The 19875-nt window shown below is 43.1% G+C and overlaps 1 protein-coding gene across 1 annotated transcript; it reads left to right on the plus strand.

Moving 5' to 3' along the window:
* The first annotated feature begins 16818 nt into the window (after nucleotides 1-16818).
* LOC126991204 (uncharacterized) lies at nucleotides 16819-17735 on the plus strand. Its single transcript, XM_050849979.1, has 2 exons — nucleotides 16819-17018; nucleotides 17110-17735. Exon 2 carries the CDS (start codon nucleotides 17263-17265, stop codon nucleotides 17686-17688), a length of 426 nt encoding a protein of 141 aa, XP_050705936.1. The 5' UTR covers nucleotides 16819-17018; nucleotides 17110-17262; the 3' UTR covers nucleotides 17689-17735.
* Nucleotides 17736-19875: the final 2140 nt, after the last annotated feature.

The following is a 19875-nucleotide window of genomic DNA, read 5'->3' on the forward strand; positions in this document are numbered from 1 at the left end:
CAACAGAAGAAAGAAGATTAGCTGCGGGCGAATGGGGGAGTCTATTTAAGTATATGTTTCCATCACTGCATTCTAAAACCTGCTTCCTGGAGTTAGTAATGGTGGATGTTAGATGCGGAACAAGTTTGATACGATAAACAAACAAACAAACATAATTGACACAAATGTATTAAGTAGTAATCAAACAACATTCCACTTAACAGACAACTACCTCGATATTAAACATGACCTTCCCTTATATCGGCATTGAAACCATAGAGACACTTTTACCCATACAGTAGAAATCAAGAAGATTGCTTATTTTCTACAACTGGAAATATAACGAAAGTCGCAAACGTTATTACCAACAAACCTACGATCTTTCTTTTTAACCCGTCCGCTACGATTGGCACGGATTTCGCCTTCACTGGTAGCTTGGTAACATATACTCCCAAGTCGTACTCTGCCTCTGTGGTGGATAGAGGAGTGTTTCCCATGTGGTATTGGTGTGCTGGATATTCACTCCCAAGGTGCAGGACTTTACATTTTTCTTCATTGAAATGTAGCAGCCACTTTTTGTTCCACTCCTGTAGCTTGGTGATGTCTTCTGGTAGGAAATCCACAGTCAAGGGGTTAATCCAATAATAACTTATCTGCGTGCTTTCAACGTTACTCATTTGTTATAAAAGAGAAATGCACCCTAAGCTACCTACCTAAGCGAGCGTCATGACTTGAGAAAGGGAGAGGGAGGGAAAGATAGCGAGCAGGAGCAAGATTAAAAATAGAGTAAATAAAAATAAAGAAAGTAAAAATAGAGGGAGAGTCAACACAACCACCAACAAGACTTTTAATCGTAGCGTGGATACGAGGAGGAGGAAAAAGAAGAGGAAGAGGAGGAGGAGAAGAAGAAGCAGGAGTAGGAGGAACTTTATGGTCGTGGTTGTGGTTGTCATCGGCTGGTCGTTTACAGTGTGTTTTATTTATTTTCTCTTTTACCAAGGCTTAGAGGGGAAGAAGAGATGGAGGAGGAAAAGAAAGAGGAAGAAGAAGAGGAGGAGGAGGAGGAGGAGGAGGAGGAGGAGCTGTCCAAGTCGTAAGAGTCGTTATGCCATTTCTAGAGACTTTTTTTCATTATATTTTTGCCGTTTGTTAAGAGAGAGAGAGAGAGAGAGAGAGAGAGAGAGAGAGAGAGAGAGAGAGAGAGAGAGAGAGAGAGAGAGAGAGAGAGAGAGAGAGAGAGAGAGAGAGAGAGAGAGAGAGAGAGAGAGAGAGAGAGAGAGAGAGAGAGAGAGAGAGAGAGAGAGAGAGAGAGAGAGAGAGAGAGAGAGAGAGAGAGAGAGAGAGAGAGAGAGAGAGAGAGAGAGAGAGAGAGAGAGAGAGATTCCAAGGAAAATATATCTCAATTAATCACGTCTCTCGTATATCATTTTAGGAGCCTAGTGTTAATGAGCGGCGGTGGTGGTGGTGGTGGTGGTGATGATTGCTTAGAGAAGATAAAATGAGTCGTAGGTGGGATGCTTGTGGTGGTGGTGGTGGTTTGGCCTTGATGAGTGATGAAGTGAATTGTGGTTGTTGTTGTTGTTGTTGTTGGTGGTGGTGGTTGTGAGGCGTGATGGAGTGAGTCGTGATGGTGTTGGTGGTGCTGGTGGTTGTGAGGAGTGATGGAGTGATTCGCAGTGCCAGTGATGATGGAGGGGTTATGGTGGTGGTGATGGTGATGGTGATGGTGGTGATGATGCTTTCCCATATTCACTCCCACTACCTCTGTTTTTTTTTTCTTTTCTCTTTTCTCAAGCAGACATTTTTTCTCCTTTTTTTTAAACAAAGGAGACAGCTCAAGGACACACAAAAAAGGAAACAATGATAAAAAAAGCTCGCTGCTCGCTGCTCCTAAAAATAATCAAAAGAGGTGGCCGAAAGAGAGGTTAATTTCGGGAGGAGAGGTGTCCTGATACCCTTCTCTTGTAAGAGTTCAAGTCGTACGCAGGAGGAAATACAGATGAAGGAAGATTGTTCCAGAGTTTACCAGCGTGAGAGATGAAAGAGTGAAGATGCTGGTTAACTCCTGCATAAGGGGTTTGGACAGTATAGGGATGAGCATGAGTAGAAAGTCGTGTGCAGCGGGGCCGCGGGAGGGTGGAGGCATGCAGTTAGCAAGTTCAGAAGAGCAGTCAGCGTTGAAATATCGATAGAAGATAGAAAGAAAGGCAACATCGCGACGGAATTTAAGAGGCAGAAGACTATCAGTAGGAGGAGGAGAGCTGATGAGGCGAAGAGCCTTAGACTCCACCCTTAATTTTCTTCTCTTTATCGACGTCATATATGGGATAATTATTTTTCCTTTCCTCTTTATAAGACTTTAATTTCACCGCATGCAATCAGATACTTAAAAAAATATTGAGTTGCTTACACAGCATTCATTCATATGTTTTCTTCTTTCAATACTAATGCCTCCCAACAAACAACTATCCTCATTAATCTAGACTTCGTTCAAACTAACTTGGCGAATAATCCCCACCCATTCGTCCTTGCCTTCCCCATAGTGTTGATCATTAGCCAGTCCACCAGCAAGCCACGCCCCTCTCCACCTCAGACTACATGTTATTGGTGGGTGCTGGAATAGGTTAACTCTAATTGGTGGGTGTTGGGTAGATGTGGGCAGGGCTTGTTCGCCTGTTTAGCTTGAATGTAACCTTTTATGAATATTGTATTTTTAAGTCTCTCATCACTGTTTAGGGGGAGCAGTAATTTTGTGGTCTTGTTTTTTCTTTTCCACGTTTTTTTTCTCCCTTTGATTGCTTCCTCTAATATATAAAAAGAAAGAAGAAAAGTTAGAAAGAAAAAGGTAAGAAAATGGAATCAAATTAAAAGCCATTGCCTGGGTAGCTGACTGTCTTTTTTTTTTGGTCGTGCCTTCGAGTTACTTCCTTTGCTCTTAAAAAACAAAAACAAAAACATCAACAACGAGGAAGAATAAAAGATCCGTCTAATATTAGCCTCATAGTTATTTGTCACGTTAAGAGTTACGGCATATTAACCCCGTCTGTCTGTTTGTCTGTCCTCTCCCTTTATCTTCATCAAACCAAACGGTATTGCATCACACACACACACACACACACACACACACACACACACACACGTAACGCTTCCATAACTATACTACAACTCGGGCGATGAAGTGATGTAAAAAATGCTAAACTACACGCGAACTGCAGATGAAATTGCATGTATAGGTGGTGGTGGTGGTGGTAATGAAAGCCGCCCGGGTTAGGGTAGGTGGAAATATTAGTAGTAACAGTCGTTCGAGTTGTGGCGGCGGAATTGATGGCTTTGGTGGTGGTGCTCAAATGTTTACCGCTGGCAATAATGGTGCTCGTGGTGGTACCGTTTGGTGGTGATGCTGTGAAGGTTGTTGTTCTTGTTAATGGTGGTGGTTCATGGTGGTGGTGGTGGTGCTTATTATGGTTGTATATGGTGATGGTGATGATAACGGTGGTGGTGATGATGGTGAATTTGGTTGTTAGTGGTGGTGGTCGTGGTAGTGGTGATGCTGGTCTGGTCTTGTTGTTAAAGGTGCATACTGAAAGCGGTTGTAGTGGTAGTGTAAGGATCTGTAGTGGTGGTGGTGGTGGTTGTAGTGGTGATATGAACATTCAGAGGATTTACGTAGATTTACATAGAAAATCAGACCGCACAGACCCCATGGTCTAGACTTGGTGGTCTGTCCTTAAACCTAAGGGATTTTACATTAATCAGAAGACTCCAAAACGTTGCATTTCTACTCTAGTTGATATTAAGTTGAAGGAAGTGACGGTCGAGCTTATTTTTGAAGGAGTCAATCGTGTTACACTGGACCAATGATGGTGGAAGCTTATTCCATTCTCGCACTACAACGTTGGTGAAGAAAAATTTGGTGCAGTCTGAATTTACTTGTCTACATCTGAGTTTTACGCCATTGTTCCTCGTGCGCAAAGTGTCATCGATCATAAACAATGTTGATCTGTCTACATTCGTGAAACCATTAAGTATTTTAAAACATTCGATCAGTTTTCCTCGGAGGCGACGTTTCTCAAGAGAGAACATGTTAAGGGTAGAAAGCCTTTCTTCGTAGGATTTGTTGCGCAAGGAAGGGATCATTTTCGTTGCCTGACGCTGAACACCTTCTAATTTAGCAATATCCTTTGCATGGTGGGGAGACCAAAACTGTACCGCATATTCCAAGTGGGGTCTGACTGAACTGTTGTAGATCGGGAGTATTACATCTTTATTCTTGAATACAAAGTTTCTTTTAATGAAGCCCAACATTCTGTTCGCTTTATTTGCTGCATCGATGCATTGCTGTGAGAATTTGCGGATTGACGCGATTTTGACCACCAAGTCTTTGACGCATTGAACGCTTTGAGTTTAACGCCGCGCATTTCATATTCGAACTTCTTATTCCTCGTTCCAACTTGAAGGACCTGGCACTTGTCTACGTTAAAGGGCATCTCCCATCTATCCGACCAAGCTGAAATTTTGTGCAAATCCTCTTGGAGGCTTTGCCTGTCTTCGTCAGTGAGAGCCGAGTTACCAATCTTTGTGTCGTCTGCAAATTTACTAATGCGGTTATTGAGTCCAACATCCACGTCGTTGATGTAAATAATGAAGAGCACTGGGCCAAGGACCGAGCCCTGAGGGACGCCACTAGTGACAGGCGCCCACTCTGAGTTAAATCCGTCAATCACTACTCTTTGTTGTCTGTTGCTCAGCCAATTCGCGATCCATTGGTTTACTTGACCGTCAATACCTATTTCCTTTAATTTGTAAATTAATTTATGATGCGGGACTTTATCAAACGCTTTCTGGAAATCAAGATAGACTACGTCCAGTGATTTGGTTACGTCATAAACAGTGAAGAGGTCGTTATAAAAGGTTAATAGGTTTGATAGGCAGGATCTTTTGTTTCGGAAGCCATGTTGTGAGTCCCCAATTAATGAGTGGCTTTCAAGGTAACTCACAATTTTGTCTCTAATTATGCCCTCAAGTAGCTTACCTACAATCGAAGTTAGACTAATGGGCCTGTAATTACCTGGTACTTTTTTGTCTCTTTTCTTGAAAATGGGTGTCACGTTAGCCTTTTTCCAATCTGAAGGGACGATGCCTTGTCGCAAGGACATATTGAATACGGTTGTGAGGGAGGAGAGTATTTCGCTCTTTGTTTCTTTCAGCAGAGTTGGATATACTTTGTCAGGTCCAGGACTTTTATTTGTTTTAAGTGAATGGAGAGCTTTAAGGACTTCATCGGTTGTTATTTCAAAATTAGGCAATGCATGCTCGAGATTTACAATAGTACTGGTGTTGGTGGTAGCGAGAGGAAGACTGTTAGTATTAAACACCGGGGTAAAGTAATTGTTTAAGAGGTTTGCAATGTTTTGGCTGTCAGTCACTAGTGCACCGTCGCTGTTTGTTAAAGGTCCAATACCACTTTTGATCGCCTTTCTGTTGTTTATGTAACTGAAGAAAGATTTCGGATTATTTTTACAGTTGGCTGCAATATTTTCTTCGTATCTACGCTTTGCCTGACCTACTAGTCTTTTTACTCGTCGCCTGGCATCATTATAAAGTCTAATGTTTTCGGGCGTGCTTTGTTCTTTCTTTAACCTGTAAAACAATTTTCTCTCATTGACTGATTGTTTAATTTCGCTATTAAACCACGGTGGGCTTTTATTAGTGTTAATTCGCTTCTCGCACAAGGGGACGAATGTGTTCTGCTGAGTGAGTAAGTGATTTTTAAGGCTTAGCCAGGCTTCCTCTACGTTGCCGTCATCTGATAGTTGTATTTCTGTTAGTTTTTGTCGGATTTCTACGAAGTTAGCTCTTTTGAAATTGGGCACCTTTACTTTATTTTCAGTCACTGATGATTGAGCTTTAATGTCGACGCGCACTAATTTATGATCGCAAGAACCGAGGTGTTCTCCTACCGTGACACTACTGACTAGGTTATCTTGGGTCGTTATAACAAGGTCAAGTATATTATTTTGTCGAGTTGGCTCAGAAACTTTTTGGCTTAGATAATTTTCTTCTAGAAATTCGATCATTCTATGTGACTCGCCTTCTGTACCTGACAGTGTCGCCCAGTCGATATGGGGGAGGTTAAAGTCTCCTAATATCAGTGAGTCGCTGTTATTAAGTGACTGCCTTAAGACGCTGTACATTTCAAGGTCGTCATCGAGTGATTGCCCGGGAGGTCTGTAGGTGACAGATATATTTAAATTGACCTTTGCAATGTTTACTCGCACGCACAAATGTTCAACGTTACTGTTTCCCGGTGTTTTGTCAGTGGGTTGCAAATAGCTTTTGACATAAAGGGCGACGCCACCGCCTCTACGGTTTACACGATCTTTGTTGAAGAGTCTGTAGCCATCTATGTTGTATTCGGAACTTAAATCAATATTTGTGGTGTCGATAAATGTTTCGGTTATAGCAATTATGTCAAAATTTTATGTTAAAGCAAGACATCTCAGTTCATCAAATTTGTTTCTTAGGCTACGCGCATTGAAACTAAGGATTTTTAAGTTATCTAGAGGCTTGGTAATAGAGGTGGTGGTACTTGCGGGATCACGGTTACGGGTTTGTTGCGATGCACGGCGTCTATTTACACGGGCGGGGTGGAGGGACGTGGCCGTGACTCGTTTTTTGCTCGGATGACACGCACTGCTTCGTTGAGGAGCTACAGCGGTGCCTCTAAACTCCAAACTAGTGGTGCGGGAGGTGGTTCAGTACCAAATATGTGTGCGTGCGTGTGTCAGGAACCGTAATACTCGGGGGAACAGAGCTCGGTGGTGGTGGCGGTGGTGGAGGTGGTGTTGGTGTTGAATGGATCGGTACCAGTAATGACTTCAACGGTGTTGATGGTCAGTGATGGGTGTTGGTAGGGGTGTGCGTGCGGGAAGCGGTGGTGATGTCGAACGCGGTGGTGGTGGTGGTGTCGGGGGAGGAAAAATACCGCCCAGGACAGAGCAATGATTAATTAAATGGAGTTAAAAAATTAAAATGGACCGGGACACTAAACGCTTTACGGATGACAGCGTTTTCCATGATGATAGTAGCAGTAGTAGTAGTAGTAGTAGCAACAGTAACAGTAAATGTGCGTTTTATTAAGCCATATAATCTGTTGTAGTGATTTAGTAGCAAGTTCTTTTTTATGGGTATGGTGATGTTAATGTTTTTTTGATCGTATGGAATTGTCCCTCTGTTTGGGCGTTTAATGGTGATGGTAGTAGTGATGAGTGTAATGGAGGTATGTTTTTTTTTGTAGCAGCGTGGTGGTGATAAGCTGAAATGGGAGTGGTGGTGTAATGGTGAGTGCATAGTGGTGGTGGAGGTGGTGGTGAGTATGTGGTAGTAGAAGTGGAGGATGTTAGGGTAAAAGACCATATAGTTTGTGCTAAAAGATGGGAACGGGGGAGATGAAGGTAAGATGAAGATGATGGTGATGAGAGAGAGAGATGCTGAGGAGGTAGAGAGGCTGCAAATGGTGGTAGAGGAGACGATGATATTAATAGAGAGTTATGCATGGTCGAGGTGTAGGGGAAGGTAGTATGATGGGGATGGAGGAGGAGGAGGAGGAGGAGGAAGAGGAGATGATGTATTGGTTTTGGTGGAGGAGATGAGTTTTTTTTTTTTTTTACATCAAAGGAGACGGCTCAAGGGCAACAAAAAGTGTGTAGAAAATAAAAAAAAGCCCCCTACTCACCGCTCCCAACACTAACTAAAGGTGCGGTGGTTGTGGTGGTGATGGTGGTGGCGATACATAGCTGCTGCCTCTGCCGGTCCTATTCCTCTTTCAGCTTTAACTAAGGAGCCTGTAATTCCTCAAGCTCTTGCGGCGTCGATTGGGAATGTTCCGACTTTTCATTTGGGGACTCAAGATGCGTGCCTCCTCCTCCTCGTCCCCCTCTTCTTCCTCCTTCTCCTCCTCTTTCTGCGTCCTTAAGAAACCAACTGACCGTCGCACGTGACCTCAACCCCCCCCACCCCCCACCCCCACCCCACACACGCACTTTCACCCCACTAAAAAAAAAGTAAATTCAGTGTCAGATTTAAAATAATATATATTCTACATCTTTTTTCTTGTTTTGGTGAAATTTTATGTGCATGTAAGAAATTAGCTTATGATAAGGATTAGTGTATTGATATTATTTTATAGATTTTATGTCACACACACACACACACACACACACACACACACACACACACACACACACACTTAACAATACGCTGGCAAGCTTAACCCATTCATGATATTCCACACCTTAGGTACTGCACGGGGGATGGTGGTGGTGGTGGTGGTGGTGGGGTGGCGGGGGTGGGGGGGGATGACAGACGGAATGCTTAATAAGTCGTCGTAACTCAATTCATGATCGGGACCTCGCTCAAGTTTGTCTAATCAACCTTCATCAACGTCTTTCCGTGTCTTGTGCAAACTCGTCCTTCAAGTGTGTTCCGGTGTTGGCGCAGAGTATGGAGGTGGGTGGAGGGTGAAGGAAGGGAGTAGAAGGTGTAGAAAGGAAGGAAGAAAGAAATAAAGAAGGAAAGAAGGAAGGCAGGATAATTAGGATGTGAGGTAAGGGGGTTTAAGGAGACTAAGGCTGGTATTTTCAGACGCTCCCGCCTCTCACTTCAGCTATTTCCAAAGACCGAAAAGGATATTAATAGCGTTGTGATTAATGTTATTTCCACGTTCATGTTACAGAAGCTTTGTCACACTACCACCAGGGTCAAAGAACTACCCCTGGAAATGCCCAAGCCACCCGTGAAAGCGTTGTCAAAGTTGTGTTCTTGGGCCTTGAAAGGTTTAAAAATATGGCCCTAAAGGTGACGAGGAGGGGGAAGGAAGTACTGGAGGTCGGTGTTAGTGGGTGAATGAATGAATGTAGGAAGGAAAGAACGTAGGAAAGAAGGAAGGAAAACGGTGAGGTGTGCGTGGGGGGCAAGGGGTAGGGAAGGGGGGACTGAGGGAGGTGAGGTAGGAGTAGGAAGGGTGGGGGGAGAGGGCCAGGCCAAACAACCAACCACTTCTTCCTCTTCATAAAAACGCTTCAAGGCCACAAAAGTTTACAACAATAAATTTACTCTGCATGATTGTTAGTTCCGGTATCTTGAGCGGAATATCCATCACACACACACACACACACATACACAGGCCCTCTTCCACACCACATCCCTCGTCTTCTGGGAAATAGAATCAGAATCAAATACGCGTGCCCAGGTGAACCAATATTTGTCCCGCTGATCAGTCCACGGAAACAAGGAGAGGAAACACACACCGCCTCCCCACCAGCCTTCCCTCCCCCTCCTAATCACCACCTTATCCTCCCCACTCCACCACATCCCCACCCATCCAATTAGGGCATTTCCTCCTAATTAATTGGGCGGTACGGCGTCAAAGGAGACTAACAAGGATCTCAGAAGTCTTGATCCTGCAGTCTCCTCGGTCCTAAGGTCATGTTCTCAGGACCAGCGGAAGACAGTATAAGACTTGAGCCGTTTGTTCTCAAGGGGGAAGAGAGAGAGGAAGAAAAATGTCTCGATATCGCCTTTGGATTGTGACGAGTTTGAGGATTAAGACGGAAGGGAAAAAGGTTAATTGATAGCTGTTGACGGATCATTAGTGAAGGAAACGAAGAGGGAAGGGAAAGAAGATCAAGATAACGAGGAATATATAGAATCGTAGCGAAGGAAAAATAACTGATGATATTTGATGGTAAACGGAACATGTAAGAAAGATAAGAAAATAACTTAACGAATGCTGATTGTTGACGGATCATTAGGAAAGAAAACGAAGAGGGAAGGAAAAGATAAAGATAACAAGGAATATATAGAATGAATCGTGGCGAAGGAAAAGTAATTGAAGATATTTGATGCTAAGCAGAACATATAAAAGAATAATAGAAAAATGTTAACTAATGAATAATGGGGAAAATAAAAGGAGAGAGAGAGAGAGAGAGAGAGAGAGAGAGAGAGAGAGAGAGAGAGAGAGAGAGAGAGAGAGAGAGAGAGAGAGAGAGAGAGAGAGAGAGAGAGAGAGAGAGAGAGAGAGAGAGAGAGAGAGAGAGAGAGAGAGAGAGAGAGAGAGAGAGAGAGAGAGAGAGAGAGAGAGAGAGAGAGAGAGAGAGAGAGAGAGAGTATATATAATCGAAATAATGTGAGTGGTTCTAAATTAATGCAAAAAAACGATGCAGATATTATAAAAAAAGGTCAATATGCGGTAGAAAAAATGTTGAATGGTTAATTAAATGCTGTTGACGGGTGATTCAGATTTTAATGAATGAGGAGTGAGTGTAATTGGCAGGGCTGGTGATGTTTTGCCTTCAGGACATTAAAGAAAACCAAGATAAAAATATACATAAATAAAAAAAGGATAACAGTTAAAAAGAAAGGAAAAGAAAAGGAAGAAGAAGAAGAAGAAGAAGAAGAAGAAGAAGAAGAAGAAGAAGAAAAAGAAGAGGAAGAAGAAGAAGAAGAAGAAATGGAGGAGAAGGAAGAGGAAGAGTAAAATGAAAAATATAGGGGAAAGAAGGAAATGTCAGTAATGGGAAGATTTGAAGAGGGACTAAAAGAAGAAGAAGAAGAAGAAGAAATGGAGGAGAAGGAAGAGGAAGAGTAGAATGAAAAATATAGAAGGAAGGAAATGTCAGTGATGGGAAGATTTGAAGGGGGACTATAGCTAAAGTAAAGGAAAGAAGTAAAGTGAACAGCAGAAAAAAGTATATGTGTTCAATAAAATATGTTAGCGGCTCGTTATAAGGAAAATGTATGGAGCTGAGAAAAATGATGGCTAGCAGACCTTTTTAGACCCAGTGTAGGGAGAGTAAAGGAAATCAATATATGGTGAATAGAAATGCGTAGGAAAAGGTTACGCAGTATATGTTAATGGATTATTAGAAGGAAAGGAAGGAGAAAAAACCGGGGAATATTGGCAAGGGAAAGTAGATAAAAAATGAATCAAAGAACGTAGAAAGGAAAAAGATCTGTGAAAAATTAAAGAAGATGAAGTAACTGATTAATAATTATCTAAATCCGGGAAAAAACGAATATAATTGAGATTGAAAATTTAATTGGAAATAAAAAGGGAAAGACAAAACAAAAATAAGCATAAAAAAGAGGTCAATGGAGAGAGAGAGAGAGAGAGAGAGAGAGAGAGAGAGAGAGAGAGAGAGAGAGAGAGAGAGAGAGAGAGAGAGAGAGAGAGAGAGAGAGAGAGAGAGAGAGAGAGAGAGAGAGAGAGAGAGAGAGAGAGAGAGAGAGAGAGAGAGAGAGAGAGAGAGAGAGAGAGAGAGAGAGAGAGAGAGAGAGAGAGAGAGAGAGAGAGAGAGAGAGAGAGAGAGAGATTAAAAGCAGCAGTGAAGAGAATCATATGAGAGAAGAAGGGAATGTGTAGGAAAAAAAGGGAACATAGGAATTTTGGAGGAGAAAGGGAGGGAGAAAAGAGGCCGACAGACAGACAGACAAACACGAAAAAAGGATATCCGGTTCTCCTTTGCCCTGTCACTTGTTCTCGTTTTTTTTCACATCTTGTTAAAAAAAGTGCGTAGAAAGGATATAAAGAAAAACAGGAAAGAGGATCAGGAAGAGATAAACGGAATAGAAGGGAAGGGAAGGGAAAGAAAAATGGAACAGCCCGATATATAAAGTTAGAATCGATACAAAAACAGATAAAATAGCAAACTGGGAGAAAAGTTAACAAATTCTGCATCAAACTCCACGCCTCCACGCTTGCCAATGCACGTGAAAAATTAATCCGGGCTTTGTCTAAGGGACGAAAAAAAGAAAAGAAAAATAGAAAAAGAAAATATTAAGGTTACCCCCATGAACGGTCCCAGGGGTGAAAATATTACCACGCCCCCCTGCCCCCCCCATCTCACCCCCCCCCACCCCCTCGGAGAATGTAAATAACCCTCAGGAGTGGAAGCTTGTCAGCAAATTTATTCCCCGCCAGAAAAAAAGAAAGAAAAAAATGGCGAAGGGGAAAAATATTGAAGGGCAAAATGAAGTGATAGCAAAAAAAAAAAAATATGTGTGTGTGGTGACGTTGAGAAATTGAAAAAAAGGAAAGGAAAAGGAAGGGAACGGAAATAAAAGGCAAGGAAATAGAAGAATGGAAGAGGAAGAAAAAGAAAAAAAGAGGGCAGGAAAGAAAGGGAAGGAAGAGAAAAAACGTTAAGAAGTAGAGAGAGAGAAGGAAGATGAAGGTAAGGAAGAAAAGGTGAAGAAATAGAGAAAAGAAAGTGGAAGGTAAAGAAAAGAAAGAGTAAAGAAATAGAGAAAAGAAAGAGGAAGGTAAAGAAAAGAAAAGGAAAAGAAATAGAGAAAAAGAAGAGGAAGGTAAAGAAAAAAATCAAGAAATAAAGGGAAGGAAGAGGAGGGTAATAAATATAAAGGATGAAGAAATAGAAAGAAAGGAAGAGAAAAATAAACTAAAAAGGGTAAAGAAATAAAAGGAAGGAAATATATAGAAAGGAAGTTGACGATAAAGAAGGAAAGAGAAGGAAGCGAAAGTTTAAGAAAAAAAGATCAGGAAATAAAAAGAAAGAAAAGTTAAAGAAATAAAAAGAAAGGAAGAAGATAAGGAAAGATTGATCAAGAACGAGAGGGAAAGTAGAGAAAGAGAAAGAGAAAAGGTCAAGAAATAAAAAAAGGGAAAAAGAAAGTAAAGAAAAAATGACGAATATGCAAGTGGAGAAAGACGACGCGACCTTAGTCTTTTTTTTTTTCGTTTCCTTCTTTATTTCATGTCCTTGATTTTTTTCTTCTCTTTTAGTGAGGAAAAAGTCGTCTATATGAAACATTCCCAGAGAGCCGAGGTGTGAGGAGGAATGTGAGAGAGAGAGAGAGAGAGAGAGAGAGAGAGAGAGAGAGAGAGAGAGAGAGAGAGAGAGAGAGAGAGAGAGAGAGAGAGAGAGAGAGAGAGAGAGAGAGAGAGAGAGAGAGAGAGAGAGAGAGAGAGAGAGAGAGAGAGAGAGAGAGAGAGAGAGAGAGAGAGAGAGAGAGAGAGAGAGAGAGAGAGAGAGAGAGAGAGAGAGAGAGAGAGAGAGAGAGAGAGAGAGAGCGAGCGAGAGAGAGAGAGAGAGAGAGAGAGAGAGAGAGATTTACATAGATTTACATAGAAAATCAGACCACACAGACCCCATGGTCCAGACTTGGTGGTCTGTCCTTAAACCTAAGTGATTTTACATTAATCAGAAGACTCCAAAACGTTGCATTTCTACTCTAGTTGATATTAAGTTGAAGGAAGTGACGGTCGAGCTTATTTTTGAAGGAGTCAATCGTGTTACACTGGACCACTGATGATGGGAGCTTATTCCATTCTCGCACTACAACGTTGGTGAAGAAAAATTTGGTGCAGTCTGAATTTACTTGTCTACATCTGAGTTTTACGCCATTGTTCCTCGTGCGCAAAGTGTCATCGATCATAAACAATGTTGATCTGTGTACATTCGTGAAACCATTAAGTATTTTAAAACATTCGATCAGTTTTCCTCGGAGGCGACGTTTCTCAAGAGAGAACATGTTAAGGGTAGAAAGCCTTTCTTCGTAGGATTTGTTGCGCAAGGAAGGGATCATTTTCGTTGCCCGACGCTGAACACCTTCTAATTTAGCAATATCCTTTGCATGGTGGGGAGACCAAAACTGTACCGCATATTCCAAGTGGGGTCTGACTAAACTGTTGTAGAGCGGGAGTATTACATCTTTATTCTTTAATAAAAAGTTTCTTTTAATGAAGCCCAACATTCTGTTCGCTTTATTTGCTGCATCGATGCATTGCTGTGAGAATTTGAGGTTTGACGCGATTTTGACCCCCAAGTCCTTGACGCATTGAACGCTTTTGAGTTTAACGCCGCGCATTTCGTAATCAAACTTGTTATTCCTCGTTCCAACTTGAAGGCCCTGGCACTTGTCTACGTTAAAGGGCAGCTCCCATCTATCCGACCAAGCTGAAATTTTGTGCAAATCCTCTTGGAGGCTTTGCCTGTCTTCGTCAGTGAGAACCGAGTTACCAATCTTTGTGTCGTCTGCAAATTTACTAATGCGGTTATTGAGTCCAGCATCCACGTCGTTGATGTAAATAATGAAGAGCACTGGGCCAAGAACCGAGCCCTGAGGGACGCCACTAGTGACAGGCGCCCACTCTGAGTTAAATCCGTCAATCACTACTCTTTGTTGTCTGTTGCTCAACCAATTCGCGATCCATTGGTTTACCTGACCGTCAATACCTATTTGCTTTAATTTGTAAAGTAATTTATGATGCGGGACTTTATCAAACGATTTATTGAAATCTAGATAGACTACGTCCATTGATTTGGTTACGTCATAAACAGTGAAGAGGTCGTTATAAAAGGTTAATAGATTTGACAGGCAGGATCTTTTGTTTCGGAAGCCATGTTGTGAGTCCCCAATTAATGAGTGGCTTTCAAGGTAACTCACAATTTTGTCTCTAATTATGCCCTCAAGTAGCTTACCTACAACCGAAGTTAGACAAATGGGCCTGTAATTACCTGGTACTTTTTTGTCTCCTTTCTTAAAAATCGGTGTCACGTTAGCCTTTTTCCAATCTGAAGGGACAATGCCTTGTCGCAAGGACATATTGAATACGGTTGTGAGGGAGGAGAGTATTTCGCTCTTTGTTTCTTTCAGCAGAGTTGGATATACTTTATCAGGTCCAGGACTTTTATTTGTTTTAAGTGATTTGAGGGCTTTAAGGACTTCATCGGGTTTTATTTCAAAGTTAGACAATGCATGCTCGGGATTTACATTAGTACTGGTGTTGGTGGTGATGGTGGGAGGACTGTTATTATTAAACACCGAGGAAAAGTAATTATTTAATAGGTTTGCAACGTGTTGGCTGTCAGTCACTAGTGCACCGTCGCTGTTTGTTAAAGGTCCAATTCCACTTCTGATCGCCTTTCTGTTGTTTACTCGTATGTAACTGAAGAAGGATTTCTGATTATTTTTACAGTTGGCTGCAATATTTTCTTCATATCTACGCTTTGCCTGATGCACTAATCTTTTTACTCGTCGCCTTGCATCATTGTAAAGTCTAATGTTTTCGGGCGTGCTTTGGTCTTTCTTTAACCTGTAAGACAATTTTATCTCCTTGACTGAGTGTTTAATTTCGCTATTAAACCAAGGTGGACTTTTATTAGTGTTAATTCGCTTCTCGCACAAGGGGACAAATGTGTCCTGCTGAGTGAGTAAGTGATTTTTAAAGTTTAGCCAGGCGTCCTCTGCATTGCCGTCATCTGATAGTTGCATATCTATTAGTTTTCGTCGGATTTCTACGAAGTTGGCTCTTTTGAAATTGGGCACCTTAACTTTATTTTCAGTCACCGATGTTTGAGCTCTAATGTCAACGCGCACTAGTTTATGATCGCAGGAACCGAGGTGTTCTCCTACCGTGACATTACTGACTAGGTTATCTTGGGTCGCTATAACAAGGTCAAGTATGTTATTTTGTCGAGTTGGGTCAGAAACCATTTGGCTTAGATAATTTTCCTCTAGAAATTCGATCATTCTATGGGACTCACCTTCTGTACCCGACAGTCTCGCCCAGTCGATATGGGGGAGGTTAAAGTCTCCTAGTATCAATGAGTCGCTGTTATTAAGTGACTGCCTTAAGACGCTGTACATTTCAAGATCGCCATCAAGTGATTGCCCCGGAGGCCTGTAAGTGACAGATATATTTAAATTGACTTTTGCAATGTTTACTCGCACGCACAAATGTTCAACGTTGAAAAAGAAAGAGAGAGAGAGAGAGAGAGAGAGAGAGAGAGAGAGAGAGAGAGAGAGAGAGAGAGAGAGAGAGAGAGAGAGAGAGAGAGAGAGAGAGAGACAGAGAGAGAGAGAGAGAGAGAGAGAGAGAGAGAGAGAGAGAGAGAGAGAGAGAGAGAGAGAGAGAGAGAGAGAGAGAGAGAGAGAGAGAGAGAGAGAGAGAGAGAGAGAGAGAGAGAGAGAGAGAGAGAGAGAGAGAGAGAGAGAGAGAGAGAGAGAGAGAGAGAGAGAGAGAGAGAGAGAGAGAGAGAGAGAGAGAGAGAGAGAGAGAGAGAGAGAGAGAGAGAGAGAGAGAGAGAGAGAGAGAGAGAGAGAGAGAGAGAGAGAGAGAGAGAGAGAGAGAGAATGCAAAAGGATGAAAGGAAACTGCTGAGAAAAAGTGGAGAGAAAGAAAAAAAGTGAGAGTGGTCGAGATGAGACAAAGAGACATGGGAGGAAGAAGGAAGGACGGAAATGACGAAAAGAGGAGGAGGAGGAAGAGGAGGAGGACTTTGTTTGGATGAGGAGAAAAGACAGGCAGAACGAAGGGTCATCTTTGTGTAAGCTCACGCATAGACTTCACAACTAGTTGACGGGAAATCTCTTCAGTCTTGGCGCGCTGGCTTCGCGTAAGGGGCCGATTGTTATGGCGACTTTCACTGCGACAACTCAAACACACTCTGCGTTCTTACTTCGAATTTAAGTGGAAACAGGACGAAATCTTCAAGTTTTAGTGCATACAAGCAGGCAGGAGTGTCTCTAGAGTGATTTGGTCGAGGATTCAAGGTAACTTATATAAAATAGCACCATGCGTGCACTTTGAAAACGTTGTGTAAAAAATGGCAAATTTGCGTAACTTTAGGTTGAAATCTTTACGTAAAATGAATGATAACTGTAGGATAGTGAAGTCCACAGTTTTACGTATTAGGAAACAAGAAATGTACGTTTAGTTAGTGCCTACATGGCAACTCAGCTCAGTTCCCGCGTCGCCTAACTCGCCTTAGGCACGCAGTCAGCTGGGCACTTCCCCTCTGTAAAGGATTATCGCTGTCCTGCCTCTGTTTACTCTCCAAGTAAAGGACCTACAGTTATTCATCGTCTCTGTACCCTTCCCCACAACTGCAAGGATCCAGAGGACGATACAAGAAGACACAGAAGGCAGTGGATCGAGTGGAAGTGACGGAGGAGACACAAGATATGAGTCAGAGGCCAACATCAAGTTCCTCCAGGAGATTGGCGAGATTTGCAAGGTACCTAACCACACTTTAGTTGATTAAATTAAATTGAATCGACAGCAAGCTTGTTCAGTTTTTTATTTTTTTATTTTATAAAATGTTCCAGGTTTGGGCCGGCAAGGAGAAGAAGAAGAGGGGGACAAAGATCGGCAGGCTGCCGACACCCACCGCCTCGGCTCTGCACATCACGTGCAATGCCCTGCCCGCCTCCTGCAGGGACATCATCCTCCGCAAGATCCCCGGGGTCGAGTATGTGTGCATGGGGAAGGCCAACTCTGACCCGACTGAGCACTCTTTCGGCAAGCGCCGCACCATGTGCGGCGCCAACTACTGGACGAGCGTGCAGAACTTCATGGTGAGCAACAGGTTGGCCCAGCGCCTGCATTTGCTGAAGCTCGTCGGGTTCTTCCCCGGGGACGTGCAGGCCGACCTGGACCGGGCCAAGGCAGAGGAGAAGGAGGACGACGAGGTGATCTTGGCCCAGCTTGCCAGGGAGCTGGCCGACGACCAGCCGGACCCGCCGACGGACGAGTTGCTCCTCGCCGCGGTCGGCAACTACGCCGGCTACCTGGCCAGGAAGGTCCAGGCCAACTCCTCTGTGGCCGAGTGCTGCAAGCAGGAGCGTGCCCAGCAGGAGGAGATGAAGATTACCGTGGAGCTCGAGAGGGCGACCCGCCCTCTGTGATGTTCGACGCCCTGGTCGAGCTGGTCGACAGGGGAGAGCTGGAGACGGGCCGGCGGTCCTGAAGCGGCCATCTTCCCAATGGCCCACATGGCGTCCTTCAGGATGTCGCTGGGACTCCCTGATGCAGGGAGGACAAGAAGGAGCGCAGGTTGAGGTTCCTCTCCCTTGCCATGCGCCACAGGGACGGGTTCAGGCACCTCCTGGAGTTCCTGGCGGCCTCAGACCCGACCTTGCAGGGGTACAGGTGCCAGGAAGGGCACAACCTGGCCAACACCATCTTGCCGCACATCAGCAGGTCCCTCTTCAACTGTTTCGGTGCTAATTTCTCCAAGGACGTGACCTCAGAAGCGAGGAAGAACAAGGCCTTGAAGCAGCCGACCGGCAGGAAGAGGAGCAGTATCGAGGAGGGCAGGAAGGAGACGGCGAGGAACAGGGACGTGTACAAGTCCAGGAAACTGACCGGGGCCCACAAGTCATAGGCCAAAAGGCTAAAGTGATTGTTCAGGGACGAGGGCCAGGTAGCCGGCAAGACGTGCTGCGGCAATAGTGACATCGGAATTCAACCAAAATAAGTTGTGATTGTATATAGAAAAATGAATATTTTGCTTTTGTTGAGTAAAATTAAGATGTTTCTGCATGCTTTCCTCAAGTATTAAGTTTCTAATGTGAAAATTAAGTGATTTATTAGATGTTAAAAACTTACGTAAAAAATTGCACTAAATAAAAAAAAAAAAATAGCTATTTCGGGCAAAAACTTATAAGATATGCTAAATATTGCTATTGATTCTGAAAATATAAGTGATTATCTCTGCATTTGGTGATGTTTGTGCATCTAGCGTAAAATCTGAGGATTTTATAGCCTTTTTAAGTTTTGTTATACTTATATAAAAAACAATTAATCGGGATTTTATTAGGGAACGACTTTGAATTTTTTGATACCGCTGCTCATGGAGACTCATATATGCCTAAGGGAGGTGCCTGTTTTAGTTTCAGGTCGCTAGCTGCTTTGGTTTTGAAAATATTTAAATTTTAAATTTTTGAAAATCGGCCCCCTACGAATCGGCCCCGCGCCCCGTTTCCCGTCAAGAGATTGTGAAGTCTATGGCTCACGTCTCAAACCCATCTGCCTAGTTTGACATGTTTAAAGGAGGAGGAGGAGGAGGAGGAGGAGAAGGAAGAGGAAAAGGAAGAAGAAAAAGAAGAAGAAGAAGAGAAGGAAGAGGAAGTGTAGAAGCGATGTAGGAGGAGGGAAAGGAGAATAGGAATAGCTGCTTAACAGGGAACACAGCACAAGGATAAAGAAGAAGTATGGAGGTCAATTTAAGGGATGACGATGATAACCTAGAAGGAGGATGCAAAGGAGAGACTCAACCCACCAAACACAGTGGCTGGGTATGAAGTGGAGAATGGAGTGGAGGAAACACCAAAGAATGAGTATGGAGTGAGGGAGATAAGGGATGACGAGATACAGAGATGCTGGGAAGATGCTAAACACTTGGAGGTTGACAGACAGATGGCAAAGAAAATGAAAATAGTTGTAGTAGTAGTAGTAGTAGTAGTAGTAGTTAGAGGTGCACGGGATGACGACAGATGACAAATAATATAATAGTTACATAGTTATAGTAGCAGATAGTTAGGTAGAGAAGATGGTAGTGATATTTTTAGTCATGTTAGTGTTAGTAAAGACGTGGATGAAACTAGACGCGAATGGGTTGTTTCTTTTAATCAATGCGGTAGTGATGGAGGTGATTCGGGATTGTGAGGAAGAATGTGAGGAAGATGGGAGATAGTGAAGTGTTTTGATGGTGATGACAGATAGTGAGAGAGAACATGAGAAAGATAATGGTGAAAAGTTTGGGTTATGATAGAGTAGTGACAAACAGACAAACATATATGCAGACAGACAGAAAGGCAAACAGACAGACAGACAGACGCAGAAGGAAGCGGAGAAGATGCTTGGTCGAGATGCTGAAACGCAAATTCAGTGTGTGAGCGTGACTGGGATGCTGGAGGAAGAGGAGGAGGAAGAAGAGGTGGAGGAAGAAGAGGAGGAGGGAGTCATTCTGAAGAGGAGAAAGTGAGGGCAAGGAGTAGAGTATCAGTCTGAAGAGGAGGAAGAGGAGTAGAGGAGAAGGGAGCCAATTTTAAGAGGAAGAGGAAGAAGTAAGTTTGAAGAAGAGGAAGAAG

Source organism: Eriocheir sinensis, unplaced genomic scaffold, assembly GCF_024679095.1.
Source record: "Eriocheir sinensis breed Jianghai 21 unplaced genomic scaffold, ASM2467909v1 Scaffold250, whole genome shotgun sequence".
NCBI lineage: Eukaryota > Metazoa > Arthropoda > Malacostraca > Decapoda > Varunidae > Eriocheir > Eriocheir sinensis.